Source organism: Bos indicus x Bos taurus, chromosome 8 (genome assembly GCF_003369695.1).
Source record: "Bos indicus x Bos taurus breed Angus x Brahman F1 hybrid chromosome 8, Bos_hybrid_MaternalHap_v2.0, whole genome shotgun sequence".
NCBI classification, from domain to species: domain Eukaryota; kingdom Metazoa; phylum Chordata; class Mammalia; order Artiodactyla; family Bovidae; genus Bos; species Bos indicus x Bos taurus.
In genome coordinates, this window is record NC_040083.1 from 25,304,207 (window position 1) to 25,329,955 (window position 25,749).

The following is a 25,749-nucleotide window of genomic DNA, read 5'->3' on the forward strand; positions in this document are numbered from 1 at the left end:
GATAACAGTGATGAATACTGCTTCTTTAATAATGTGGTCCTGAATTTTGTTTTCAAATAAAAAAGATGACAAGATCTCAGAAAGAACAGTAACCTATTAGCTTTTCCAATCCAGTAAGGATTATTACTCTGTCGGCTATAATAGCCCTTTTCAGTGACCATTACAAAAGACTAAGAATCAGATAGATTTTTTGGTAAAGAGACAGATAGGGAAGATTTTAGATTCTGTGGGCTATGTGTGTGGGTCTTTGTTGTTGCAAAACTTAACTCTGTGAAAGCAGCCACAGGCAATATGAAACAAATGAGTGTGGCTGTGTTCCAATAAAACTTTATTTATAAAAACTGGGGTGGGGAATGGGAAGGGAGATGGAAGCGTCTAAATTTGGCCTATTGGGTTGTAGTTTTCCAACTCCTTCTACAGAACATTTAGTGGACATGTCAAGCACACTGAGATTCATCAGTTCCCTCAAAACTTATTTTAGGCATCTGTCTCCATCTTTTCCCACATATATAAACTTATGAGAATGACAAGTAGCTAAATTGATTTATATTTTACCTCCTAGATTAAAAGTGAGTCCCAAATGAAATCTAGAATGTAAAGGATGCACAAATAAACCCTCAGCTCTCCCTGCCTATAACATGAATCACTTTGCATTTGTTCTCTTTCCAGGACTGGGAAGATACACCAAAATCACAGAAAGTAGAAAGAGATGCCACTGCTCCATGAATTCTCAATTGCCAGGATTGAGACTTGTTTATTTTAAAGCAGCATCTAAATGAAAAAAGAATCATGTGTGTTGTGGGTATGTGTATATTTTTGACTATTTGGATACTTAGGGTTAATCTACTTTATGTCTCCCAAATGAGAACCTTATCAAGTGTCAGACAGACTTATTGGCATATCTCCCAACCCACTCTCCTTAGGTCTTCATCAAATTCACACCAATTAAGAACAATTTGGTCTTTAAGTGGTGCTGTCTTTTGGCACTCAGTTTAATTTCTCTAGTGCATACACTGGATGATATAATATTCTCTCTCACTGAAGGCAGAAGATTGTATTTCAGAAGAAAAATATCTAATAGTGCAAATGGCCAAATGAATAATAACTGTTTTTTCATATGAAACCTTCCCCCACATCTCTGGATCTCCCAACTCTGTATTTACTATCTTGAGCTTTCTGGCCATAAGTGGGAGGAACAAAGGTCAGGGAGAGGGCAGTCAAATGAGCCTGGAGGTTTAACTGAAACATTTAGAAGTTGAGTAGTTCTTGCTGAGTTAGAACCTTTAAAGTGTGACCTTTAAAATGGAGTCAATGTGCTTTCTAAAATCTGCATGTTATTAAAATAAATTTATATTAAAAAAATAAAAATCTGCATGTTAATTGTCTTGATGTACACACGTACAATGTATTATTGAAGTTTAATTTAGGCAACTTAACTATTCTTTTGGTTAGCAGCATGATTGCCAGAAGAATGAGGAATGGCTTGGATAAGTGAGTTCTTTAAGTGGTGGGCTTGAGCTTCAGAAATGATTGATATGATTCTGCATTTAGTTTTCCCATCTCCAGGGTAAAACAAACAAATGAACAGAAACTTGGCACGTAAATAATTTATGTTTCTTGACTGTTTGCAAGCTTTATCGTTCATTTCACTACCAAAATGCTTATCCTTTAATTAGAGGTGTAACCACAGTCCCTATAACAAAATAGATAAGTGATAATCAAACTCACTTGTAAAATCCCAAAGTAGTTTAGTTTATTAGTGGCTATTATGGAGTCAGAAGCATGGACATTTCTGAAGTAATAAAAACTATCACTTTATTTATATAATGCTACAGGGAAACAATTCACTTAGTCTCATGTCACCTCAGGTATTATCCACTTAGCTCTAGTTTTATACACATAGTCTGATATTCAACTTTTCTCCTCTTCCTTTTCTCTCTCCTCCTTTCACATGTGCATTTGTCTAAAAAAATCATTGGGATTATTCAAAATATGAGTAGCACAATATAGTAGCTCTGTAGTGCTATTTTGATGCTGTTACGAGCCTCAGCTCATTCTCTAGTTTCAAAATACAAACTGAAACTTGCAGGAAATCACATTACAGATATTTAATTTTAGTTTAGTTTCCAATCTTACAACATTTGAATTATAAGTTGATAGTGGAAAATCCCATGGACGGAGGAAACTGGTAGGCCGCAGTCACTGCCTACCAGGGTCGCTGAGGGTCGGACCTGACTGAGCGACTTCCCTTTGACTTTTCACTTCCATGCATTGGAGAAGGAAATGGCAACCCACTCCAGTGCTCTTGCCTGGAGAATCCCAGGGACGGGGGAGCCTGGTGGGCTGCCATCTATGGGGTCGCACAGAGTCGGACACGACTGAAGCGACTTAGCAGCAGCAGCAGGGGCTGTATATTTATTTTTATTCTTTCTTTGGTGGTTTTAGGGTGAGGGGTGAGGAGGGAATAAACTTAATAGTGTAGGAAAAAATTATCACAACTTTAAAACAGACCCTAAATATTACTGGGTATTCAGTTCAGTGCATTCTTTCTGATTATTGCAAAATTTTTAAATTTCTGAGATTTAAAATAACTGTGAGTTATTTTTACTCTATAAATTGTAGAAAATTGATCATGAAAATGATTCAGGCTCATAGAAATGAGGATTAATTGTGTCTGTGAGTGAAGTTGCTCAGTCGTATCTGACTCTTTGTGACCCCATGGACAGTAGCCAACCACGCTTCTCTGTCCATGGGATTTTCCAGGCAAGAATATTGGAGTGGGTTGCTATTTACTTCTCCAGGGGATCTTCCTGACCCAGGGATGGAACCTGGGTCTCCCGCATTGTAGGCAGACAATGGACTGCCAATCCACTACCGTCCAGTGGATTGTGTGTAGTGGAATGTAATTGGTTGTCCTGTAGATAGACCCATTTTGCATCTACTTGTAAATTCATTTCAGCATTCTTATTTGCCTGAATATGTTTGGCTCTTTTAAATTTCCTTTGAATTGGTTGTAACATCTTCCTAGTTTCTTCATTAATTAATGAAGTCAATACAATCTTTGACAGATGTTTATTTTATATTTGCATGAGATTCATGATTATTCCCATTCTAAAATTTTCTCATTTAACAGTGACCACAGAGGGCTCTGGAGAAGAGTACATTGGAAAAATAAAATACTGTATAAGTAATTCTATGCCAAATTAACCAGAAAGTCTTTTACATAAATATGTCATTTGGGCACCAAAAAATCATTATATGTTATTGGTAAAAACGGTATTTCATATTACTTCATCTTATTTTTAACTCAATCTTTTTCTCTTCTTTTTCTTTAGTCTTAAAAGAGTTGGTTCTTCTGATTTTGGACAATCTTTGAGGCAGTAAAATCTTTAGGAAAAGGTACAGTTACCTAAAATCTAGCTGGGCATTTGGATCTATGACCATTTGGATCTATAATAAAAACACATTGCTGCTGGGTGGGAAAGAAAGTTAGAAAGGGAAATAGAAACACATTCTTTCATCTACTTAATTATTTATTCAATGTCTCTATGAAATTAAAGTTGTTTTTTTTTTTAATAAAAACCTTCAAACTAGAAAACAAATAAAATGTGGGAATGCTACAAAGGGAAGGCAATTCTTTAACTGTATCACTTTAGGAGTTTTAGAATTATAGGTAAAATCCATCATAGTAAGACAGACTTAAAATGATTATTTAAAAATATAGCTAAAGCATTAAGTTGTTGAGCATATACTTATCCAAGATATGCCTCTACATTCACTTAGAGCCATACCTAAATCATTCCAAATAAAGGAGAATCTAACTTATTGTGAAAATTCTTTAGTCAAGGATACTTGATCTGCATGTGGAATTATAAAAATATTTCTTAACTGCTGCTGTTAGCTTACAACTTTCTGGAACTGCAAATAATTTATACTAGTTATGCAATGCATATTGAAGTCTCCAAGCAAAATTTTGTAAAGGTGTCCAAGATACCACTCTACAAAACATCTAATATCACCACTGTTTTGTCATAGATTCTTCACGTCCATATCACACCTGAATTGGGAGGGTGTTCAGCAATGTAAAGTGCCTAGTAGTATAACCAAGAATAGAATGGTTCTAGAAATTAAGCTGACAAAACAAATGACAATTTTGGTGCAGTCACCAGTATGATTATTTGAAATAAAGTTCAGTGACTACCCCGTCTAGTAGTGCTAACCAGTGATGGGAAGGAAAGACTCAGCTCCCTAATTCTCTAAGGCATCCTGGGAGAGCTGTATTTAGTGGCATTTTCCAAGTAGTTGACATTATTTTCTCATGATAATGATGCCCTTTTGAGTTCTTTGAGAGGCAGCTGGCCTCTGCAAGAATGCCTCAATGGTTTTCTTGCAGAAATGCTCAGTGTTGGAAGGAGGGGAAGAAAGGCTAGCTGCATTAAAAATCACATTTTCCTTTCAAAGAGACTTTGTACTAGAAGGAAATGCTGTGGGAGATCAGAGCTCTCTCCAAGTTCCAAGAAGCCAGAGATGACTGGACTCTTTCAAAGTCTAGGACCTCATACATCTGAGTACACTGTTAAACTCATCTTGTGAGTCTGAGCCAGCTTTCTCTGATGTGGTTCCAGACAAGACATTAGAAGGAATCTTACTAAGAGTGGGACCCTCTTGACCATCAGGATGTTATTCTGCTTTAACAAGAAGAGAAAAGCCAGGAGAAAGACAGTTGATAATAAACGTTTCAGAGTATTGGCCCCAAATTTTCTGCTATTCCTGACATATCCAGTCTTCAATTATCTTATTTCCAGTAGCATCCAAAGATACCTGATGCTTGGATGGTGCCTTTTTCCTTGAATTGCTTTCTCCTCAACTCACAAGGCATCGAACTTAGCTTGTTTTTGTTTTCTGGTCACTTCCTTCTCAGAATCCTTTTCTAAATCCTCCTCTCCTCAAACTCTAAATATTGCAGTGCCTGAAGGCTCAGTTTGGTGTGGTCTTCCGATGTGCTCATCAGTGATTCTTGGTTTCAAAAACCACCAAAGTTCAGGCAATTCTATGTATTGACTCCCCGGTCTAGACCTTTTATCTGGGCTTCATACTGAAACTTCTTTTTTTTTAAATTAAGATTTGGGATAGGAAGCCATTTTACTCTTTGAAAGGAATAAACATTAATATATTTAATATGTTTTAGAAATTATATAGTGTGTCTTAGGTATCAGTCTCACTTCTAACTGCTTTACAAATAAATGTTAAAACCCAACAATAATCTATTGAGATAAATAATCTAATCAGATAAGAATTATTATCATCTCCATTTAATATGTAGATGAGGGAACAGGTATAAACCACACACCTAGAAGAGTTTCATGCTCTTAACAACTACAAATTGACATCTCTCCTGATTGACATGTTCACTTGGATATTTCAAAGTTATCTCCAACTTAAAGTGTTCAAAATGGAACTCTTGATTTCCCTCCTCAGCATCTGATTCCTCTTCTAACCTTCATCACAGCAAATGATTCAACTGGGCAGCTAATTGCTCACATGAAAAATTAGGATTTACTCTTGATCCCACATTGTCCCTAACTTTCAAACAATTTCCAAATTCTACTAATTCTCCCTTGAAAATATATCTGAAATCCATTTACTTCTATCTCCATTACATCTACCTTGATAAAACAGCAGCAACAACCACCACAATAATAGCTAATGTTCATTGATATTTTCATTTATTTTTTTAATTGAAGGATAAATGCTTTACAGAATTTTGTTGTTTTCTGTCAAACCTCAATATGAATCAGCCATAGGTATACATATATCCCCTCCTTTTTGAACCTTCCTCCCATCTCCCACCCCATCCTACCCATCTAGATTGATACAGAGCCCCGTTTGAGTTTCCTGAGCCATACAGCAAATTCCTGTTGGCTATCTATTTTACATATGGTAATGTAAGTTTCCACGTTACTCTTTCCATACATCTCACCCTCTCCTCCCCTCTCCCCATGTCCACAAATCTATCCTCTATGTCTGTTTCTCTATTGCTGCCCTGTAAATACATTCTTCAGTACCATTTTCTAGATTCCGCATATATGCATTGGGATACGATATTTATCTTTATTTTTCTGACTCCCTTCATGCTGTATAATAGGTTCTAGGTTCATTCACCTCATCAGAACTGACTCAAATGTGTTCCATTTATGGCTGAATAATATTCCATTGTATATATGTACAACTTTTTTTATCCATTCATCTGTGGATGGACATCTAGGTTGCTTCCATGTCCTAGCTATTGTAAATAGTGCTGCAATGAACAATGGGATACATGTATCTTTTTCAATTTTGGTTTCCTCAGGGTATATGCCTAGGGGTAGGATTGCTGGGTCATATGATGGTTTTATTCCCAGTTTTTTAAGGAATTTCCACACCATCTTCCATAGTAGCTGTATCAATGTACATTCCCATCAACAGTGCAGGAGCATTCCCTTTTCTCCACACCCTCTCCAGCATTTATTGTTTGTAGACTTTTGATGATGACTATTCTGATCAGTGTGAGGTGATAGCTCCTTGTGGTTGTGTTTTGCATTTCTCTAATAATGAGCAATGTTGAGTATCTTTTCATGTGTTTGTCAGCCATCTGCATGTCTTTTTCGGAGAAACGTCTGTTTAAGTCTTTTTCCCATTTTTTTGATTGGGTTGTTTGTTTTTCTGGCATTGAGCTGTATGAGCTGCTTGTATATTTTGGAAATTCATCCTTTGTCAGTATACTAACAATGGAAAATCATAAAGAGAAATTAAGGAATCAATTCCATTCACCATTGTAACAAAAAGAATTAAATATCTAGGAATAAACTTACCTAAGGAGACAAAAGAACTATACACAGAAAATTATAAGACACTAATGAAAGAAATCAAAGACAACATAAACAGATGGAGAGATATTCCATGTTCCTGGGTAGGAAGAATCAATATTGTGAAAATGACTATACTACCAAATGCAATTTACAGATTCAATGTGATCCCTATCAAATTACCAATGGCATTTTTCACAGAACTAGGACAAAAAATTTCACAATTCATATGGAAACACAAAAGACCCCAAATAGCCAAAGCAGTCTTGAGAAAGAAGAATGGAGCTGGAGGAATCAACCTTCCTGACTTCAGATTATACTACAAAGCTACACTCATCAAGACAGTATGTTACTGGCACAAAAACAAAAATATAGACCAATGGAACAAGACAGAAAGCCCAGAAATAAACCCATGCACCTATGGGCACCTTATTTTTGACAAAGGAGGCAAGAACATACAATGGGGCAAAGAGAGCCTCGTCAATAAATGGTGCTGGGAAAACTGGACAGCTACATGTAAAAGAATGAAATTAGAACACTTCCTAACACCATACACAAAGATAAACTCAAAATGGATTAAAGATCTAAATGTAAGACCAGAAACTATAAAACTCTTAGAGGAAAACATAGGCAGAGCACTGGATGACATAAATCAAACCAAGATCTTCTACGACCCACATCCTAGAATAATGAAAATAAAAACAACAGTAAACAAGTGGGACCTGATTAAACTTAAAAGCTTTTGCACAGCAAAGGAAACTATAAGCAAGGTGAAAAGACAACCCTCAGTATCAGAGAAAGTAATAGCAAATGAAACAACTGACCAAGGATTAATTTCCAAAATATACAAGCAGCTCACTGATGTGTTTTAAGCATTTCTATACATTAACTTGTTATAACATTGTTAGGAGATGAGTATTGTCAGAAACATTGTTAAATGGGCAAACAAGATTACTGGGTTTCTTTCGAAGGGAAGTCTAGCAGACTTACAGGGGCTGTCAAATTCTAAGGAAGTTGGTCTATTTTGCACCTATATAGAGATGCAAGGTTCCTTGTAGAGGGCCTGTAATGATGGAGATGTTTTTTGTTCAAAGTGATGGACATTATTTTTCTGTTCATGTCAATGGAAATAATTTTGCCTGGTAGAAAATACAAACTTTTCTAAATCCAATTCACATTAGAATTTGGTTTATCATTTAATTGGTTTCTTCATAATTCATGAGTTAAACAAAAATTTGACATGTGCTCATTTTATATTTATTAACAGAAATCATGATTTTAACTTTCTAAAGATTGTATTTTAACAATAATATTTTCATCCCCACTTCTAGATAATAAAATTGACACACAGATATTCCCAAGGTCATACTGCTAAATAAATGGCAGAGTCAAGATTTAAACCATGGCCATTTACTATAGAATCCATGTACATTAAAATCTACATTCTGTTATTAAGCTAAGAACTCCAAATGCACTAATAGCACTGTATGCTCTGATGGCATTTTCTCCATCTCACTGTCCTGGCTCTCACACTGCCATGTAAGCCAGATCACTGAAGCTAACATCTTGCTCTCTCCTGAACCTCCACAATAGCCACTGGTCTGTTTTCTTCCTCTCTTCAGTTCAGCTCAGTTCAGTCGCTCAGTCGTGTCCGACTCTTTGCGACCCCATGAATTGCAGCACGCCAGGCCTCCCTGTCCATCACCAACTCCCGGAGTTCACTCAGACTCATGTCCATTGAGTCAGTGATGCCATCTTCCTCTATTAGCCCTTACTAACTCATTATTCATGCTGTAGCCAGGAGGTTCTTAAAATGTAAAGCTTTTGATTGTTCCTGTTATATTTAGAATGAAAGCTCAACTCCTTACCATGGTTACATTATGCCATTATCCACCTTCAACTCCTACTATTCTCCCCTCATCACTGGCTTCCAGACATACTAGTCTTCCTTCACTTGCTTAAATGTGTGTAGTTCTTTCCTGACTACAAGTTTTGAAATGTGTGGGTCACTCCCTGGATGAATCTCCTCTTCCTTTCAGTTAGAACAACTTCCATTCATCCTACAGGTCTCAGCTGAAATGTCCTTTCTCAAAGAAGACATCCTTGACCTTGGACCTACTGAAAGCCCCATCAGACTCTCCGAGAGCACTTCTTCATTCATTTTCTTATAACAGTGATCAGTTTTTGATAATCAAGTGTGAACATTTATGGTATAACTCTCTTCATAAGACCAAACCTCCATGAAGATAGAACTTCACATAATAGGTGCTCAAAAGATACATTTTAAAAAAATGAGTGAGTGAATGGATAAATAAGAGGTTAAAGATTGATGTTATGAGTGATTTGATATTGGGTTTATTCTTGGCCCCAGAGATTGAAACCAAGCTAGATAAAAAGGTAACAGCCTAAGACCTTTCCAGGCATTGGCATGGAAAATCCAATAACCTTTTCCTGTTTAGAAGTTTCTTATGGTCTTTTGAGAAGTGAATGTGCCCAGATTTAGTGGCTATCATAGGCTGATTTATTTATATTCTTAGAGCTGCCCTTGGGCAGTATGGGGAGGCCTCAATTCATCTTGATGAGGTTTGGGTTATCATGCAGCTTGAAGCAAGTTTAAATTCTGTGTCTATTATACTTCAGTTAAATCTCAATAAAAATGCTGTTTTATAGAATAAAAGGATTTGGGGGCAGTTTTAAATCAGAGGCTGCCTTCAGTAATTTATACATGATGCTGATCTAACACTGGTTATTTTATAACCAGCCACCCATCAGTGAAGACTCTGGAGCATTCTGGAAGTGTTCCTCAGTTAGAGAAGCCCCCTCTTTAAAACTCATTACACACAGAGATTTGGGAAAAAGAGAATATAGACCTCTAGCTGTTTGTTGCAGATACAAATGGAGCCAAATCATTCTTCCCAAATGAAAAATGAGGCTAGGACACTTGTTTCAGACCATCTTTCTCTCCACTCCTTTTCTGACCTATGTGAACAGAACATGATTTAAAAGTTTGGTTTTCCTTGAGGCTAGTCTGATGATTTAAAAAGCCAGGTCCCAGGGACTAAAATGCCATCAGAGCATACAGTGCTATTAGTGCATTTGGAGTTCTTAGCTTAATAACAGAATGTAGATTTTAATGTACATTCTTTTCCCTGAATGTGATAAAAATATAAAATACTGTAAACTCAGAATACTTGTCATGAACCATTTCTTCTTCACACAGAGCAGAATTAGTTTATCTTGCAATTTTGTAAAGGTTTCTTACCCTTAATTCAACAAGTTTGGCAAAGCTTTCCAATGAAAAGTTCAGTTCATTAAAAATGACCTTAATGGACTTAACATATATTGGTGTTGACAGGGTCCATACTTTATTTTGGCACACAAGGATCCCATTAATTTGTCTTTGCCACTCTCTAGGGCTCAGCTGAGCAACAGTTCAGATTTAGCTCTGGAAGTAGCTACAGAATAAGCATTAAGTGGAGACAGTAGGAGGGGTTGACACATTTAGAACTTACTGGTTTGCAAGAAAGGCTTTTCTAGTGACTACATAAAAATGTTTCTGTCTGCTCTCTTGAATTTGTTATTGATTTTTCTGTTTCAGTGTATGCTGGGAGCAAGCTTGGGAGATCAACTGTATGTAACTCAGAGCTGACAGAGGATGAGCACCTTCCAAACTTTCCTTATTTTTGCCATTTGTTACAGACTGCTTTTTGTTCAAATCAAGGTAACTAAGCTTTGTCCTTTAGGATAAATTTCTGGCTAAATTCAAAGTGAGATGCCTATAAGCGAGTCTTGAAAGAGTCTCAGAAATATAGAGGGGATGCAGAGAAGTGGTGTTAGCTAAGAGCCATGAGCTGAAATTGGAGGGTATTTGTGGTCACTTGTGGTTGTCTCACATGCTATATGATATAAAATGTATGAAGCAGAGATACCACCTCTCTCAATTTCTCCATTTGTAAACGAATGATTATGAAACATGTTTGCTCTCAATATTCTCAAGAAAGATGAATGATACTGGAAAAGGTGCAACCATAGCCACAGTCAACACCTAGACAGAGTTTCCTGCATAACAGGCACTTTACACGTAACTTAATCCTCTCAATATATTTATAACATAGATATCATTATGTTCATTTCTAAATGAGGAAATTAAAGCCTATGGGGTTAAGTGACTTGTTAGGGTCCCCTGTTACTATTGGGGGGAATCCATGATTCACATTCAAGGAGTCTGTCCCTGGAGCCCACACTTTCCACCACTGAGCATGCTGCTACCATGCTTGTGTGTGCTACGTCACTTCAGTCGTGTCCGACTCTTTGTGACCCTATGGACTATAGCCCATCAGGCTCCTCTGTCCAAGGGATTCTCCAGGCAAGAATACTGGAGTGGGTTACCTTGCTCTGTGAGTAATAGTTAAAGTGGTTTTTAATTTGATTCCAGCAGGGCTGTTTTCTTGTTTGAGCACACAAATACAGAGACTCACCACCCCTTCACCAACTCACATAGTTGGCAGCCTGATATATCTGAAACATTTCAGGAAATTATCTGGGATTCTGGTAGTATATTTTTCAACACCTAACACAGATTAATGAGGTACATTTTCTGATATAAGATATCCAATCATTTGCTATATAAAAAGATCAAATAATCTTTCCTCAAGTGCTAGTTTTAGAGTCAAAGTCAGACACACAGACATTTTATCATCATCGGCCAATCCCCACATTTATGTCCCCACAACACCTGTGGTTTCTATCACAGTCTTCTTTATCTCATTTCTTGTATTTGTGCATTTTTACCATGTATTAGCTTAACTATCCTGATACTGGAGCTCAGAGGACACAGAGTAGTAGAGAGAGTTCGGGAATTCAATAAAAAATTCTCCTACACTTCTTGTGAAATCATTAACATGATTGTGCTGTGCATACCCAAACCCCAAAGGTCATTTCTTCCAAATAGCTGACTCGTTTGTTCAATCTGTGGATGACTGGCCAATACGCAACACTTTGGTCACAATCTTATCATGCCTGTGGTAAGCACACACTCAAGGTTTCTTGAGGGCAAGGACTATTGGATTTCTTTTTACAAAACCTGCACTTGGCACAAAATCTGGCCCAGAGCAGGTGACTTAAGAGTGAATTCAATTTCTTTCATTGGGAGATGTGAACAATTAGGAGGTCCAGTATTATCTAAAATACATGATCACCCAAAGAATTTATATTCAGCATTCTGCAGAGGATATAAGGGAGGAGAGCAATCTGGGTAGACCAGGAGCCCAGAAAGGAAGGAGCTGGAAGGGAGGGAAGTCATGATGGTTATAGGAATCAGGGCTCATTCATTCTGGCCAGTATGAGGCTTTCACTTTGCAGGTGCCAAATCAAAATTAAATGCTGTTGTGCTGTTTTTATTGTCTAATTCTAATGTCATGTTCTGCTTCAACATCCTTTCTGAGGATTTAATGATCAGCAAACAGTGTTTACAATTCTTAACCTTAGGTGACTATTGATTCATAAGAAATATATCTGTTTCTCCCTTAAGATATTTCTTTTTATGTTCTATGGCCTGAGATTTACAAAGAGAATGTACTTAAGGTATTTTACATTAAGGGTATGAACAACAAAACTATCTGGTTCCATTACCAATTTTTGATTCCCTAAATATTCTTTGGGGGAAAATATAAAGACACGTGTCACCCAATTAACATTTCTAACCACTTTAAAAAAACATGAATTCACATTCTTAACCACTGAGTTAAGCCATCCACATTCTCAGACAACTTACTAGATATAAATATGGACTAATGTAAACATACTCTTAAATATTATATATTTAAATACTATTTTCAACAAGGTAAACAAGCCATTTAATGACTATAGGATAACCATGGTGACTCTCATTGGCTTTTCTTTCTGTATTTAATTCCTTGTGGGTTCTGTTCACACAGATGCATGACAGGAATTCCTCTTTGCCTCTTACTGAACAGCCCCATCACTAAGCTGATGCCATCTGGCATCCAGATATTACTGCTGCCTTCTCCCTGATTGCTTTCCTTTTTCCTTTTTAAAATGGCTCACACCAAGGTTATTTATGGCAATATATTTAAGGTTTGAGTATTGTGTTGCAGCCAAAAAATGTTTTCTAAACCATGCAGTCAAGCTGTTCAATGAAAATCTAATAAAATAAGTCAAGACTTTTTTTTAAGTGCAAGATCAAGGCACAGAGGACCACCCAATCATACCTTTGAAGCAAAACACTGATAAGGGTCTCTACCTGTATGCCAGGATGTGCCAGGGTTAGATGGAGGAATGGCTGGTTAAAATGGTGATGTTGGTCAAGGGGTATCTAAGGGAATGAACCACCTGCCTCCTGTCACTTGTTCTGAGCCATCCAAGTAGAACTCCTGGTGACTGAAATCAATCTGGGGGGATACCTGGACCTCTAGATGCCAATTAGTTCCACCTTCTTCTTCCTGGGATGACTGGATTCAGAAAGCAGAAAATATAAAGAGAAAGTCAAAGCATCAAGAGCCGTCAGGCCATACCATTTTCTTAAGCCTTGGGGGTTCCCAGGTGGTGCAGTGGTAAAGAACCCTCCTGCCAATGCAGGAGACTGAAGAGATGCAGGTTTGATCCTTGGGTTTGGAAGATCCCATGGAGGAGGAAATGGCAACCCACTCTAGTATTCTTGCCTGGAGAATTCCATGGACAGAGGAGCCTAGTAGGCTATATAGTCCACAGGGTCACAAAGAGTTGGACATGACTGAGCACACACGTACTTAAGCCTTAAGCCCTCACTTAACAGATTATACCCTCTAGGGTACTGAGTGGCTTATTAGTGGCTTGAAGAAGTTAAGAAAACGAAAAATTTCCTTCCTATTTCAAGTCAGATTAGGGTTTTTCAGAAGACCAGCTGATTAACTATAACAGTGGCAGAGAGCTGTCTTGATAGATCCCAGAAGTCACCAGCATTTCATTTTTGCTCAAGAAATTAAGCTGTCAACGTGGCCGTGTTGTGTATGTGGCTTGCAGTGGTTGTGCTGTTTATGCACACATCCCAACAAAGACTAAAAGGAAGGTATAAAAGCAGGAGATGGGAAATCAAGTCAAGTGATTTCTTTAGCTTCTACTTAATTACTGAATACAGTTGTATGACCAGTTGTAGTTCTGATCCTTCACCAAACACAAGTAAAATTTTGATGGTTAAAAAAATATCTAGAAAGCTATTTCCACATACTTGTTTGTGGAAGCAATCAGCTGGCATTTCAAGGATGTGTTCTAAACCTGATAATACTCTCATCAGCTGAAAGCAAATGCAAAAACACATAATTACATAATTTAAATAAAGGCAGAAGAGAATTCCGTAAGTCCCTCTCCCGTTTTCCCCTTTCCAGTGCTAGAATGGCACTGCTATTATCCTCAGAAAAATGCAACTCTCCCAGAATCTTACTTTTTGCAAAAGTCTATCTTATATCATACTTTTTTCTGTGTTAATTAAGTAGCAAGGATTTCTATGGATTTCTCAGCTGACATTCTCAGAAGCAAGTTCACTTTACTGTATTAATTTGTAAGGTTTTTCTGTGCTTAATCCGTTTCATTAGCTAACGTGCCCCCCAGCCCATCTCTTAGTTTCAGTTTGGGGTTGGATCTTGTTCATGTTGTCCTGCTCAATCAAGAGAAACAAACATACACTACTTAAAGATTTTTGAGGTTGGTTGTCAGGGAAACCTGATAAAAACCTATGTGTGGATTAAGGCAAATTATGGCCACCAGTGAAAAGTCAATTTAGAGAGCAATATTTCTACATGTGGGTTAGGAAATCATTTTCTGCAGATCGAGAAAATAGACTCAGGCAATATTCCTACCTTCATACTATATGAATCAAATACGTTGTAAATAAACCAGTGTTGCTGCAGGAAAAAAAACGTCTAAATGCATTTCTAAATGAAGCTGTAGCTTCATAAGACAAATCTCACCACAGTAAGTATGTATTGGGTTGGCCAAAAAGTTTGTTCTGATTGTTCCATAGCATGATATGGGAAAACCCAAATGAACTTTTTGGTTAGCCCAATACGTTACCATCATGTGACCCACTATTGATGTTTATTTCAGTTATTCTACGAAACTGATAATTGTATCTTCTGCAGGGCATTTAGTTTAGTGGAACAACAATGCCGGTATATACTTCTATAAAGATTTAGTTATTTTTTTGGCAGTTCAGTTTTCAGTCTTTACTATAGGTTTTTTCTAAACATGTCTTAGAGTGGTTGCTTTCCAACGTTTTTGGCTACAGTGCTAACCAATTTTTTTTTTTTTTCTATTTTAGGGTTACCAAAAGAATCTATTATTCAGTAATAGTATCTCCATCTACTAAAGATTTAAAGTTACATATTAAAAAAAAAAAAAAAGATTTAAAGTTACATATTTTCTTCTAGTATTCAATGAGACAGGCTAGTGATAATGTTTCCTATTTTATATAAGGGGAAATAAACGATATTTGCTGTTTTACTACAGGACTCTGAATGTTAACTGGAGCCAAAGCAGGAGATAATAGTCCTGGACCACTATTCCTGATTCTCTTCTCTGATGAGTTCAGAAGTGACAACCGCAGCTTCTAAACAGTACTGTTTAATTTAAGCAATGTGTGTCCCTTCTGTGGGGAGAAGAAAGACTTGCTGACAGTATATCATTTTTTCATTATAGTATGGAAAATAATTATAGGTTGCTCCATACATTTAGAAGCTAGTCTATGTGGCATAAAAAAGAATTAAGACCATGCAAAATTATGTTTTTAAATTTCAAAATCCATTAAAAAAAGAATGTGACACATAGGGCCTTTCTAGGGTTCAGTGCATGAAACATGTAAAGTGTATTAAAATATGGAAACCATATACCTTTCATTACAGCATTCTACAGCTGTCATTTATTTCATTTTGATATAAAAGTAATTATTGTTCTGAGCATAATATTAATAGTACACATTTCCTTTACCCAGCACTAGCACTCTAATTACAATCTACTTCAGTTCAGATTAATCATGCCAAGATGGCAATTCCATTACACCAAGAGTAAAATTTAATAATCTAATATGTGGCTATAGTTTCAATGGTTAAAATTATGTGTTTAACTACTTTAGGGATTTGTTAGGATTAAAGTTAAGCATAATGCATCTTAATCAGAAGTTTAGTGGAAAACACTCATTACAAAATATGGATATATAATGTTGTGGTCTATGTAATGCTTTTGTACAGCTTTCATTTGAGAAATATCTAGTAATGGGAAATGTGTCTAATTTTTGGTATAAGATATTTTGATCTAATTTAAACTTTGCTATATTATTTAACATTGATCATAATGCAATGTTACATACAGAATTATGCTTTAGACCACATGACAGAATATAATGTAAAGGAGAGCAGAGTTTATTTAGGTAAAATAAAACCTAACTGGCTTTAAATGTATATTAACCTAAGAATACACATAAGGAGTAACTAGCTCCAATTATACGGCATCTTTCTGTCTCAAATAGGACCTTAGTGGATTCAAGAGTTAATATCCCTCTAAAATGAACTGCTTCCTTCCTTTCCAGGAACAAGAAGGCCTGTCAAGCCAGGTACTGGCAGGAGAGAAGCAAAAAGTTTTAAGCCTTGATATAGTCACATAAAAGTTGCACTGTAGTGTTTAACCACTGACTTTCCTCCACAGTTCTGTAGTGGTTAGCTGATTTTTCTTAAAGCCTTTCCTCAAAGAAGCAGAAAAAAAAAGAAAAAAAGAAAAAAAGCTGCTGCAACTTTATAATACAGAAATAACCTATGTTTTGCTTCTTATCTTTTAAGAAATGTGTTTGCTCCTATATAAACCATTTTTCTGTGAAACAAGTGACTAAGTACCATTTCTTTACAAATTGAACTTTGGTCATTGTTCCAATTTGTATTTTGGATTTCTTTTTCAATCTCTTGATGTTTAGGGTGTGATTCAGAGCACAATTTGTATTCTGGCAAACAATATCAGATTTTGATTCAAACAGGATGACCCAGAGGAGATTCTAAATTGCTTTTAAACATATAGATTACAATGTTAATTTATGTATTTAGCAAAATTTAGTTCAGTTCAGTTGCTCAGTCGTGTCCGACTCTTTGCGACCCCATGAGTCACAGCACGCCAGGCCTCCCCGTCCATCACCAACTCCTGGTGTTCACTCAGACTCATGTCCATCGAGTCAGTGATGCCATCCAGCCATCTCATCCTCTGTCGTCCCCTTCTCCTCCTGCCCCCAATCCCTCCCAGCATCAGAGTCTTTTCCAATGAGTCAGCTCTTCGCATGAGGTGCCCAAAATACTGGAGTTTCAGCTTTAGCATCATTCCTTCCAAAGAAATCCCAGGGCTGATCTCCTTCAGAATGGACTGGTTGGATGTCCTTGCAGTCCAAGGGACTCTCAAGAGTCTTCTCCAACACCACAGTTCAGAAGCATCAATTCTTTGGCACTCAGCTTTCTTCACAGTCCAACTCTCACATCCATACATGACCACTGGAAAAACCATAGCCTTGACTAGATGGACCTTTGTTGGCAAAGTAATGTATCTGCTTTTGAATATGCTATCTAGGTTGGTCATAATTTTCCTTCCAAGGAGTAATCATCTTTTAATTTCATGGCTGCAGTCACCAACTGCAGTAATTTTGGAGCCCCCCAAAAATAAAGTCTGACACTGTTTCCACTGTTTCCCCATCTATTTCCCATGAAGTGATGGGACCAGATGCAATGATCTTCGTTTTCTGAATGCTGAACTTTAAGCCAACTTTTTCACTTTCCACTTTCACTTTCATCAAGAGGCTTTTTAGTTCCTCTTCACTTTCTGCCATAAGGGTGGTGTCATCTGCATATCTGAGGTGATTGATATTTCTCCTGGCAATCTTGATTCCAGCTTGTGTTTCTTCCAGCCCAGCATTTCTCATGATGTACTCTGCATATAAGTTAAATAAGCAGGGTGACAATGTACAGCCTTGACAAACTCCTTTTCCTATTTGGTACCAGTCTGTTGTTCCATGTCCAGTTCTAACTGTTGCTTCCTGACCTGCATATAGGTTTCTCAAGAGGCAGGTCAGGTGGTCTGGTATTCCCATCTCTTTCAGAATTTTCCACAGTTTATTGTGATCCACACAGTTAAAGGCTTTGGCATAGTCAATAAAGCAGAAATAGATGTTTTTCTGGAACTCTCTTGCTTTTTCCATGATCCAGTGAATGTTGGCAATTTGATCTCTGGTTCCTCTGCCTTTTCTCAAACCAGCTTGAACATCTGGAAGTTCATGTTTCATGAACTGCTGAAGCCTGGCTTGGAGAATTTTGAGCATTACTTTACCAGCGTGTGAGATGAGTGCAATTGTGCGGTCATTTAAGCATTCTTTGGCATTGCCTTTCTTTGGGATTGGAATGAAAACTGACCTTTTCCAGTCCTGTGGCCACTGCTGAGTTTTCCAAATTTGCTGGCATATTGGGTAAAACACTTTCATAGCATCATCTTTCAGGATTTGAAAGAGCTCAACTGGAATTCTATCACCTCCACTAGTTTTGTTCGTAGTGATGCTTTCTAAGGCCCACTTGACTTCACATTCCAGGATTTCTGGCTCTAGGTGAGTGATAACACCATCGTGATTATCTTGGTCATGAAGATCTTTTTTGTACAGTTCTTCTGTGTATTCCTGCCACCTCTTCTTAATATCTACTGCTTCTGTTAGGTCCATACCATTTCTGCCCTTAATTGAGCCCATCTTTGCATGAAATGTTCCCTTGGTATCTCTAATTTTCTTGAAGAGATCTCTAGTCTTTCCCATTCTGTTGTTTTCCTCTATTTCTTTGCGTTGATCGCTGAGGAAGATTTTCTTATCTCTTCTTGCTATTCTTTGGAACTCTACATTCAGATGTTTATATCTTTCCTTTTCTCCTTTGCTTTTCGCTTCTCTTCTTTTCACAGCTATTTTTAAGGCCTCCTCAGACAGCCATTTTGCTTTTTTGCATTTCTTTTCCATGGGGCTGGTCTTGATCCCTGTCTCCTGTACAATGTCATGAACCTCCGTCCATAGTTCATCAGGCACTCTATCTATCAGATCTAGTCCCTTAAATCTATTTCTCACTTCCACTGTGTAATCATAAGGGATTTGATTTAAGTCACACCTGAATGGTCTAGTGGTTTTCCGTACTTTCTTCAATTTAAGTAAAGCCTACTTAAATTTTAGTAAAGCCTACTAAATATAAAGAGCCAACTCTTTGGAAAAGACCCTGATCCTGGGAAAGATGGAAGGCAAGAAGAGAAGCCAGTGACAGAGGATGAGATGGTTGGATGGCATCATTGACTTAATGGACATGAGTTTGAGCAAACTCAGGGAGACAGTGAAGGATAGGGAAGTCTTGCATGCTGAAGTCCATGGGGTTGCAGAGTCAGACATGACTTAGTAACTGAACAACTATATTTGGAAACCATTTGTATCCTGAACGCTATACGGTGAGCTCTTGGAAGCTCACATAACATGTCTTATGTATTAATGCATAGTACTGAGTCTAGTGCTTGTATTAAATAAATTAGATAATCATCAATTGGAGAAATTGCTTTGGACATAGATGAAATTCATCAATACAGTGCTTCCCAAAATTTTTTAAAATGATGCTGCAGAGAGGCCTATCAGTGTATTCTAGTAGATCAGTATGCAGTTATTGATTGATCAATCTGTCTCTATTCCTTGTTTTCTCTTGTGAAGCATATAGTGGTCTTACAGATTTCATGGCCCTGATCAAACTGAGCAGTTGTGTGACCACAAGCAAGTGGGGCAGAGACCTGGTATCCATCTACTACCGATCCAGCAAGAAAGGGGAAAGAAAAGCTAATAAGTTTCCTTTGCTTTCAGATATATTTCACTTACCCTTTCATTTTTGTAAGTGGCTATACTGCAAAGCTGGGAGATAAGGAGTGTAAAAAGCTGCCTAGGCTTTCACAGCAAATCTATGCTACATCATCAGATGCAGCCTGGACTTTCTTACCTTCAGCCTCTTGGCAAGAGAAAAGACAAGGTCAGATTTTGGAGAAGAGGGTAGGCACTACATTTGCATTTTCATAACTCAAAAGATTTAGAGAGCAGTCATGTTTTAGAAACGCTTTGATAAATCTCCAATCTGACAGCCCCAAAGCCTCACTCCACCCTTGGTAAGAGGAGTATACTTAGTTCAGATCCTATGAAAGCCTGGGTGAGATACCTCTTTCTTTAAACCAATCAGCATCCAAAGCCAAACAACTCATGGTTGAAAACTTACGAGGGCTCTTCTGACACAGCGGCTCCTTCTTCGAATTCTTGGGCTTGTTTGTACCATGGCAGCTTGGCCTCTACTGGAAGCTTTTCTGAGAATTCAGCACATAGAGACAAAAAAGAAGAGGTTAGAACCAATTTAGGATTTCAAGGAAATGCTATTTTCTCCTCCCCAGTTCTCAATTTTGTACTACCTAAAAGTTATGATGTTGGTAACTATAAATAATAGGTTTTCAGGTTAATTTCTGTGTATGAGTGCCCTTTATTATGTTGGAGAGTGAAGTCTTTTTATTCTGAAAGTTATAACTCTAGGAGCTCAAAACGTATATAAAGAATCATCAGAGTATCTTTTCACTATTTCCTCTTGAAAAGATAGAGCACTATTTACCTTTTAAAACAAAATACAGTGGATTATATTGTGATATTTTCATAAATTCTAACTTGTTTTTCTTTTGCTTTTTGGCTAACTGTGATCTATGCCATACTGTAAAAAACAAAGAAAACTGCCACTCTGAAATTCTCAAAATGTTGCTTTAGACACCTGACTCATGCAATATCCACCAGAGGTTCACTGACAATTGGAATATGAGGAACTTTGGGTCCACAAACCGTAATTTGGCTTGCTTCACATATTTATCTAGCTTTGGTCAAACAATTCAAAATAAGCTTCCTAACAACTTCCTGGAAAAAAGAAAAAAACTGTGGAGGAGAAAAATAAAAAAAATAAAGAGTTATTTTTAGTTTTTAGAAAAACTAAAAATAACTGCTCCTACATAAGTAACTGCCAAGATTTGCACTCTGACATATTTATTAGGGTCATGTATAGGCATATTTGCCTTTATAGTATGAGCCAGTGGAGCTCTATCACCATTTTATAACATATAATTATAAAGATGAAAGAAATATGTCTGTATATGCATACACCATAGAATTATATAGCATTTTAATGATGTTTAGAGAGCCAGACTCACTACCTAGTTGTGAAAACACAGATTTTACAGTTACCCACAAACTGCTTTTCTTTCTCTGAAGTGGCTGGGTAAAGACGAACAAATGAAAAATGCATTATTTTAAGCTGGGGCATCACTTTTTATCCTCTATGTACAACAACCATTTAGAAAACAAAGCCAGTGAGAAATGTAAAACTGCCCAAGCCAAAAGGATTTACTAACATTTTGAACCCAGCAAAATCGTTCCAAATATACATACATAGTTTTATAACTAGCTCACCTCTCCAAGATAAAGGAACTCAGTCAATGAAGGTGTCTATGACAGCTTGAACCATCCCTGTTTTTCAATAATGAGCATTCAGCTTAGCATGAATAGTAGGCTTGTAATATTTTACTGTCTTTTTGAATTGACTCTGCCAGCCGTATCAGTGGCCACTGATCCTCCTGTATTTGAGGAAGCTAATGATACTCAAGAGCTGAAGGTAATATTCATGGAAAACTTACAACAGGCAAGGCAGTGGGTTGTAGACATCAATAGATTTATTCCAATTTTCCTTTCAAATTATGATTCTGGAATCCAGTTTCATGTTAATTTTTAATTTTAAAGCTTTCAATATAAAAAGCAACAACTTTTTGTTGTTGTTTTATGAGTATGAGGTAAGAAGGCTGAGCGCCAAAGAATTGATGCTTTTGAACTGTGGTGTTGGAGAAGACTCTTGAGAGTCCCTTGGACTGCAAGGAGATCCAACCAGTCCATTCTGAAGGAGATCAGCCCTGGGATTTCTTTGGAGGAATGATGCTAAAGCTGAAACTCCAGTACTTTGGCCACCTCATGCCAAGTATTGACTCATTGGAAAAGACTCTGATGCTGGGAGGGATTGGGGGCAGGAGGAGAAGGGGACGACAGAGGATGAGATGGCTGGATGGCATCACTGACTCGATGGACGTGAGTCTCAGTGAACTCTGGGAGTTGGTGATAGACAGGGAGGCCTGGCATGCTGCGATTCATGGGTCGCAAAGAGTCGGACACGACTGACGAATGATCTGATCTGATGGTATATTTCATGCTTAGCCAAGCAGACAGTTTGGATTCACTGTTTTTTTTTAAACTGAGGTGCAGTTAATTTACAATATTGTATCAGTTTCAAGTATATAGCAAGGTGATTCAATGATATACATACATATATTTATGTATATATATACCCACATTTATTGCTTAATTGATTTAAGCCCTCTCCCTTTTTTACTTGATGAATCTTACTGCTTTGTTTTTAATAGCAAGCAATGTGAATAGTAAATCACACATATACTTCTGTAATATCTTTATAATATCTCACTTCAAGTAGATCTGATTTTTTTTTTTAGCAGCAGTCTTCCATTAATTTTCTGACTCAGGAGAGAATTCCATCAATACATAGTGCTTAAAACAATTTGCAAGCAAAACTATTGGAAAGACTTGTAGAAATAGTTAAGTCCATTTAGTAGAGTCTAAGTTACAAAGGGTAGTTATAAAGAACACTTGGGATACTTAAAAATATTCCAAGGAATTGAAAACAGCAGTGAATACACACGGCCATGACAAGATTGGTTACAGAGCCCCTGTCAAGTTACCTTTGGGTTTATAGCAGGGAGTGGGTATGACGCATTCCTCTTTTATGTGGGGCTTGGTTTTGGGGCTACAGCCTCCGGTGTGCACTTCCCGATGGTCGATGCAGAGGACCACACGGTACCTGAGGCCCTGGCCACACGTCACTGTGCACTGGAAGGAGAACGCAAGAAAGCAGACTCATAGGCAAAGCCTTGTTTACTGTTCCTCACATCCCACCTGAGACTCTTTAAAGGGCTGCTTTTACAGAAGGGCTCCTGGTGGCTTTATATCACTTCTTACTAGTCATGGGATCTTTGTTCTATTTGGCTATTTCGGGGTGAAGGCGGCTGAATTTTAAATCATTTGCAATTTCTTCACTTTGTATTAGTCAGTTAGCCGTTCTTAAGCACACAGTATGTGCAAAGTCCCAAACCAAGCAGTGAAGAGAAGGAGGAAAGAAATGATAGAGTGTGCCCGATTTTTGATTACCAAGACTGCATGTTAATTTTATTCAGTCATTTTGCTAATGATTGTTAGGTCTAAAGTATGAAAAATGCCAGCTCCCACGTGGACATTAAATTTTTTAAATTTCCATCATAGCTAATTTATATTGCAGCATGGCTGATCCAACTGATAACCATGGCATGGAAAAATGATGAAAGGAACTAATTCAAGGGCCAGATGTAGACAGCACCTTCAGTGGTTCTACATGCCTGGGAGCAAGTCTAGATAGAAAGAGACATCACAGCTCTAATCTGCAGCCACAAAGCCACAAGGCCATGTGAGTAACCTGTGGCCATCTCTGTGGCCAAGGACACATCTTTCCATCTCACCTTTCCATCTCCTTTGCCACTTCGCACCTTTTGACACTAGAATCCAGGAGCCCCCCAATTAATGTTTTATGTTTAAGCTGCTGCAGTGTCTTTCCTAACATCTAGACTATTTTCGTTTTAGTTAATCCTCCTTCACCTCCATTCTAAGTACATTGCTATTTTCATCTTTTTTTCTCAATAAATAATAGACATAGTTTTCATCTTAATCCACTGAAGACACTTTTTTGGACATAGACAAAGTATAAGAAACAAAAAATGAAATCAGACTTTTGGTCTGCTGTGCTCAACCATCAGAACAGCTTACACAACTTCAGGCTCATTCAGCCTCAGCTACTCATGGCAGACCTTTGCCTCCCCTTGTTACTTAAGAGAACATTATGGGGAGTGATAGTGGCTTCTTGAAGTCACTTGAAGAAAAAGATGTGTGTGTATATGCATGCATGCTAAATATACATATACATACATATATATATATATATATATTTTTTTTTTTTTTTTTACTTTTCCTACTCATTTACTTTTGGCTGTACTTGATTTGGGGTAAGCCTACTCCAGGGTCTATACAGGTAGGCATCTAGATGCCTCAGATGGAGAAGTGGGGAGGTGGACAGAGTAGCTGGTGGGGTGATGATGCGGAGAGGGAAGAATGGACTTACTCTCCTAATGAACAAAAAAAGAAGTCACAGTTACCGGAGACCACTCCTGTGCCAGCCATTTAGGGCAGTCAAAAATGTTGCAGGGCTGCACGGTGGGCATCTTAGGGGTATACATGCATTTCCACTCTTCCGCTGAGCTGACATGCCCCTGGATGTCCTCCTCCACACAGGAAACTGCCCGGCTCTGGATGCCCCCCCCACATGAGGAGGAGCACGCGGTCCATGGGGTGGCCTCCCACCTACAGAAGCAAGGGGAGTCATCAGGGCAAACTCGCACACTGCCCACCTTCTCCGTGAGCTTTCCCACCACTCCCTCCCCAGTACCCATCAGGGCAATAGGTTCTGAGAGGCTGAGCTCTAGAGAACCAAAAGCCAGTGATTGCCCAAAGTCTGCTGAGTCAGAGAGGATTCAGTGCTGGCAAAAGTGTTCTGTCAACCTTGAAGCTCTACACAAATGTAAGAAATTACTCTGAGAACTGTCTACAAGGCTATCTGTGGGGACCATCACTTACTCAAAAGAGGGCTATTCAGTACTTTTCCTTATGGTTTCAATATATATTCTCTCTGTATGTGTATTTGTGTGTGTGTATGTGTATATATGTATAATATTTATATTATTTTATATTTTATAAATATATATTTGCATCTATCCAACATCTATGTGTCTAAATATCTATCTTAAGACTAAAATTGGTTAATCAATTAACTCTAATAGTTTTTACCTGAGCTAATATTCTCACTTTCAGTGTAATACTTCATTACTTAGCTTCTGGGTACTTTTACTTGAGGAGCTCATGAAAGATCAAGGTAAACTAAACACCCTTTCTCCCTTGGTTCTACGGTCATCAACTTTGGGACTGCATGGATTCAGTATAATTCTGATGTTCAAACTGTATCATCATTAAGGAGCCAAAGTGTCAATATAGGTGTTACCTACGTGTTCCCTAGTTGCTGGGGTGAGGTACTGACAGTCAGCACTCCTCCAATCAAGAACTCCTGGAACTACGAAAAGTTTGGCTTTGGTTCAAAAGCTCATGGCATTGGAATCTACGTGTTCAGTGAAGTAAGGGGAAAAATAACAATGTTGTCAATGGCATTTAAGAGAATTTCACTGACTTGTCAATTCTCTCTACAGCTTGATGCATTTGAGACAAGAGGCAGAGAGATATCTTTGCCTGATTCTTCTTGGAGGTTTAGAGAATGTCAAATTTGTAAGAACAGAAACGCAGGGGCTAGTTTTTCTTTCTTGCCTATCTAGTCTGCTTGTTTATGAGGACTGCTAAGGAACTCTAAGAATTTCTCTTAAAATTATGAGAGATACCATTTTAATGAGAGAGAAATAAAATGTCAGCAAGTTGATCCACTTGAATAGTTAAATCTAAAAACACTGCACAGGCATGCCGTGGAGATGTGAACTACCCTTTACATGGGATTTCATGTGTGTTGTGAGCCTGATTTCTCTTTTGCATGAGCCTGGATAACATGTTTCCCACTTACAGAGAATTTTCCTCCACAATTCTCTGTACTGTTCAAGTCTAGGCAACAACTGTTATCTTCACTGCCAACAGCCCAAACATGCTGCCAAATACAATATT

The 25,749-nt window shown here is 37.7% G+C and overlaps 1 protein-coding gene across 3 annotated transcripts in view; it reads right to left on the reverse strand.

Annotated features, from left to right (window-relative positions):
• Nucleotides 1–25,749, reverse strand: part of ADAMTSL1 (ADAMTS like 1) — a 1,125,264-nt gene that overhangs the window by 228,053 nt on the left and 871,462 nt on the right. For all 3 annotated transcript variants that reach the window (XM_027549171.1, XM_027549170.1, XM_027549172.1), the window contains 3 exons: nt 24,189–24,393; nt 22,689–22,836; nt 20,135–20,219 (listed from right to left, as the gene is read on the reverse strand). In XM_027549171.1, coding sequence (XP_027404972.1) covers nt 20,135–20,219; nt 22,689–22,836; nt 24,189–24,393 — 438 coding nt within the window. The remainder of the gene's footprint in view (nt 1–20,134; nt 20,220–22,688; nt 22,837–24,188; nt 24,394–25,749) is intronic.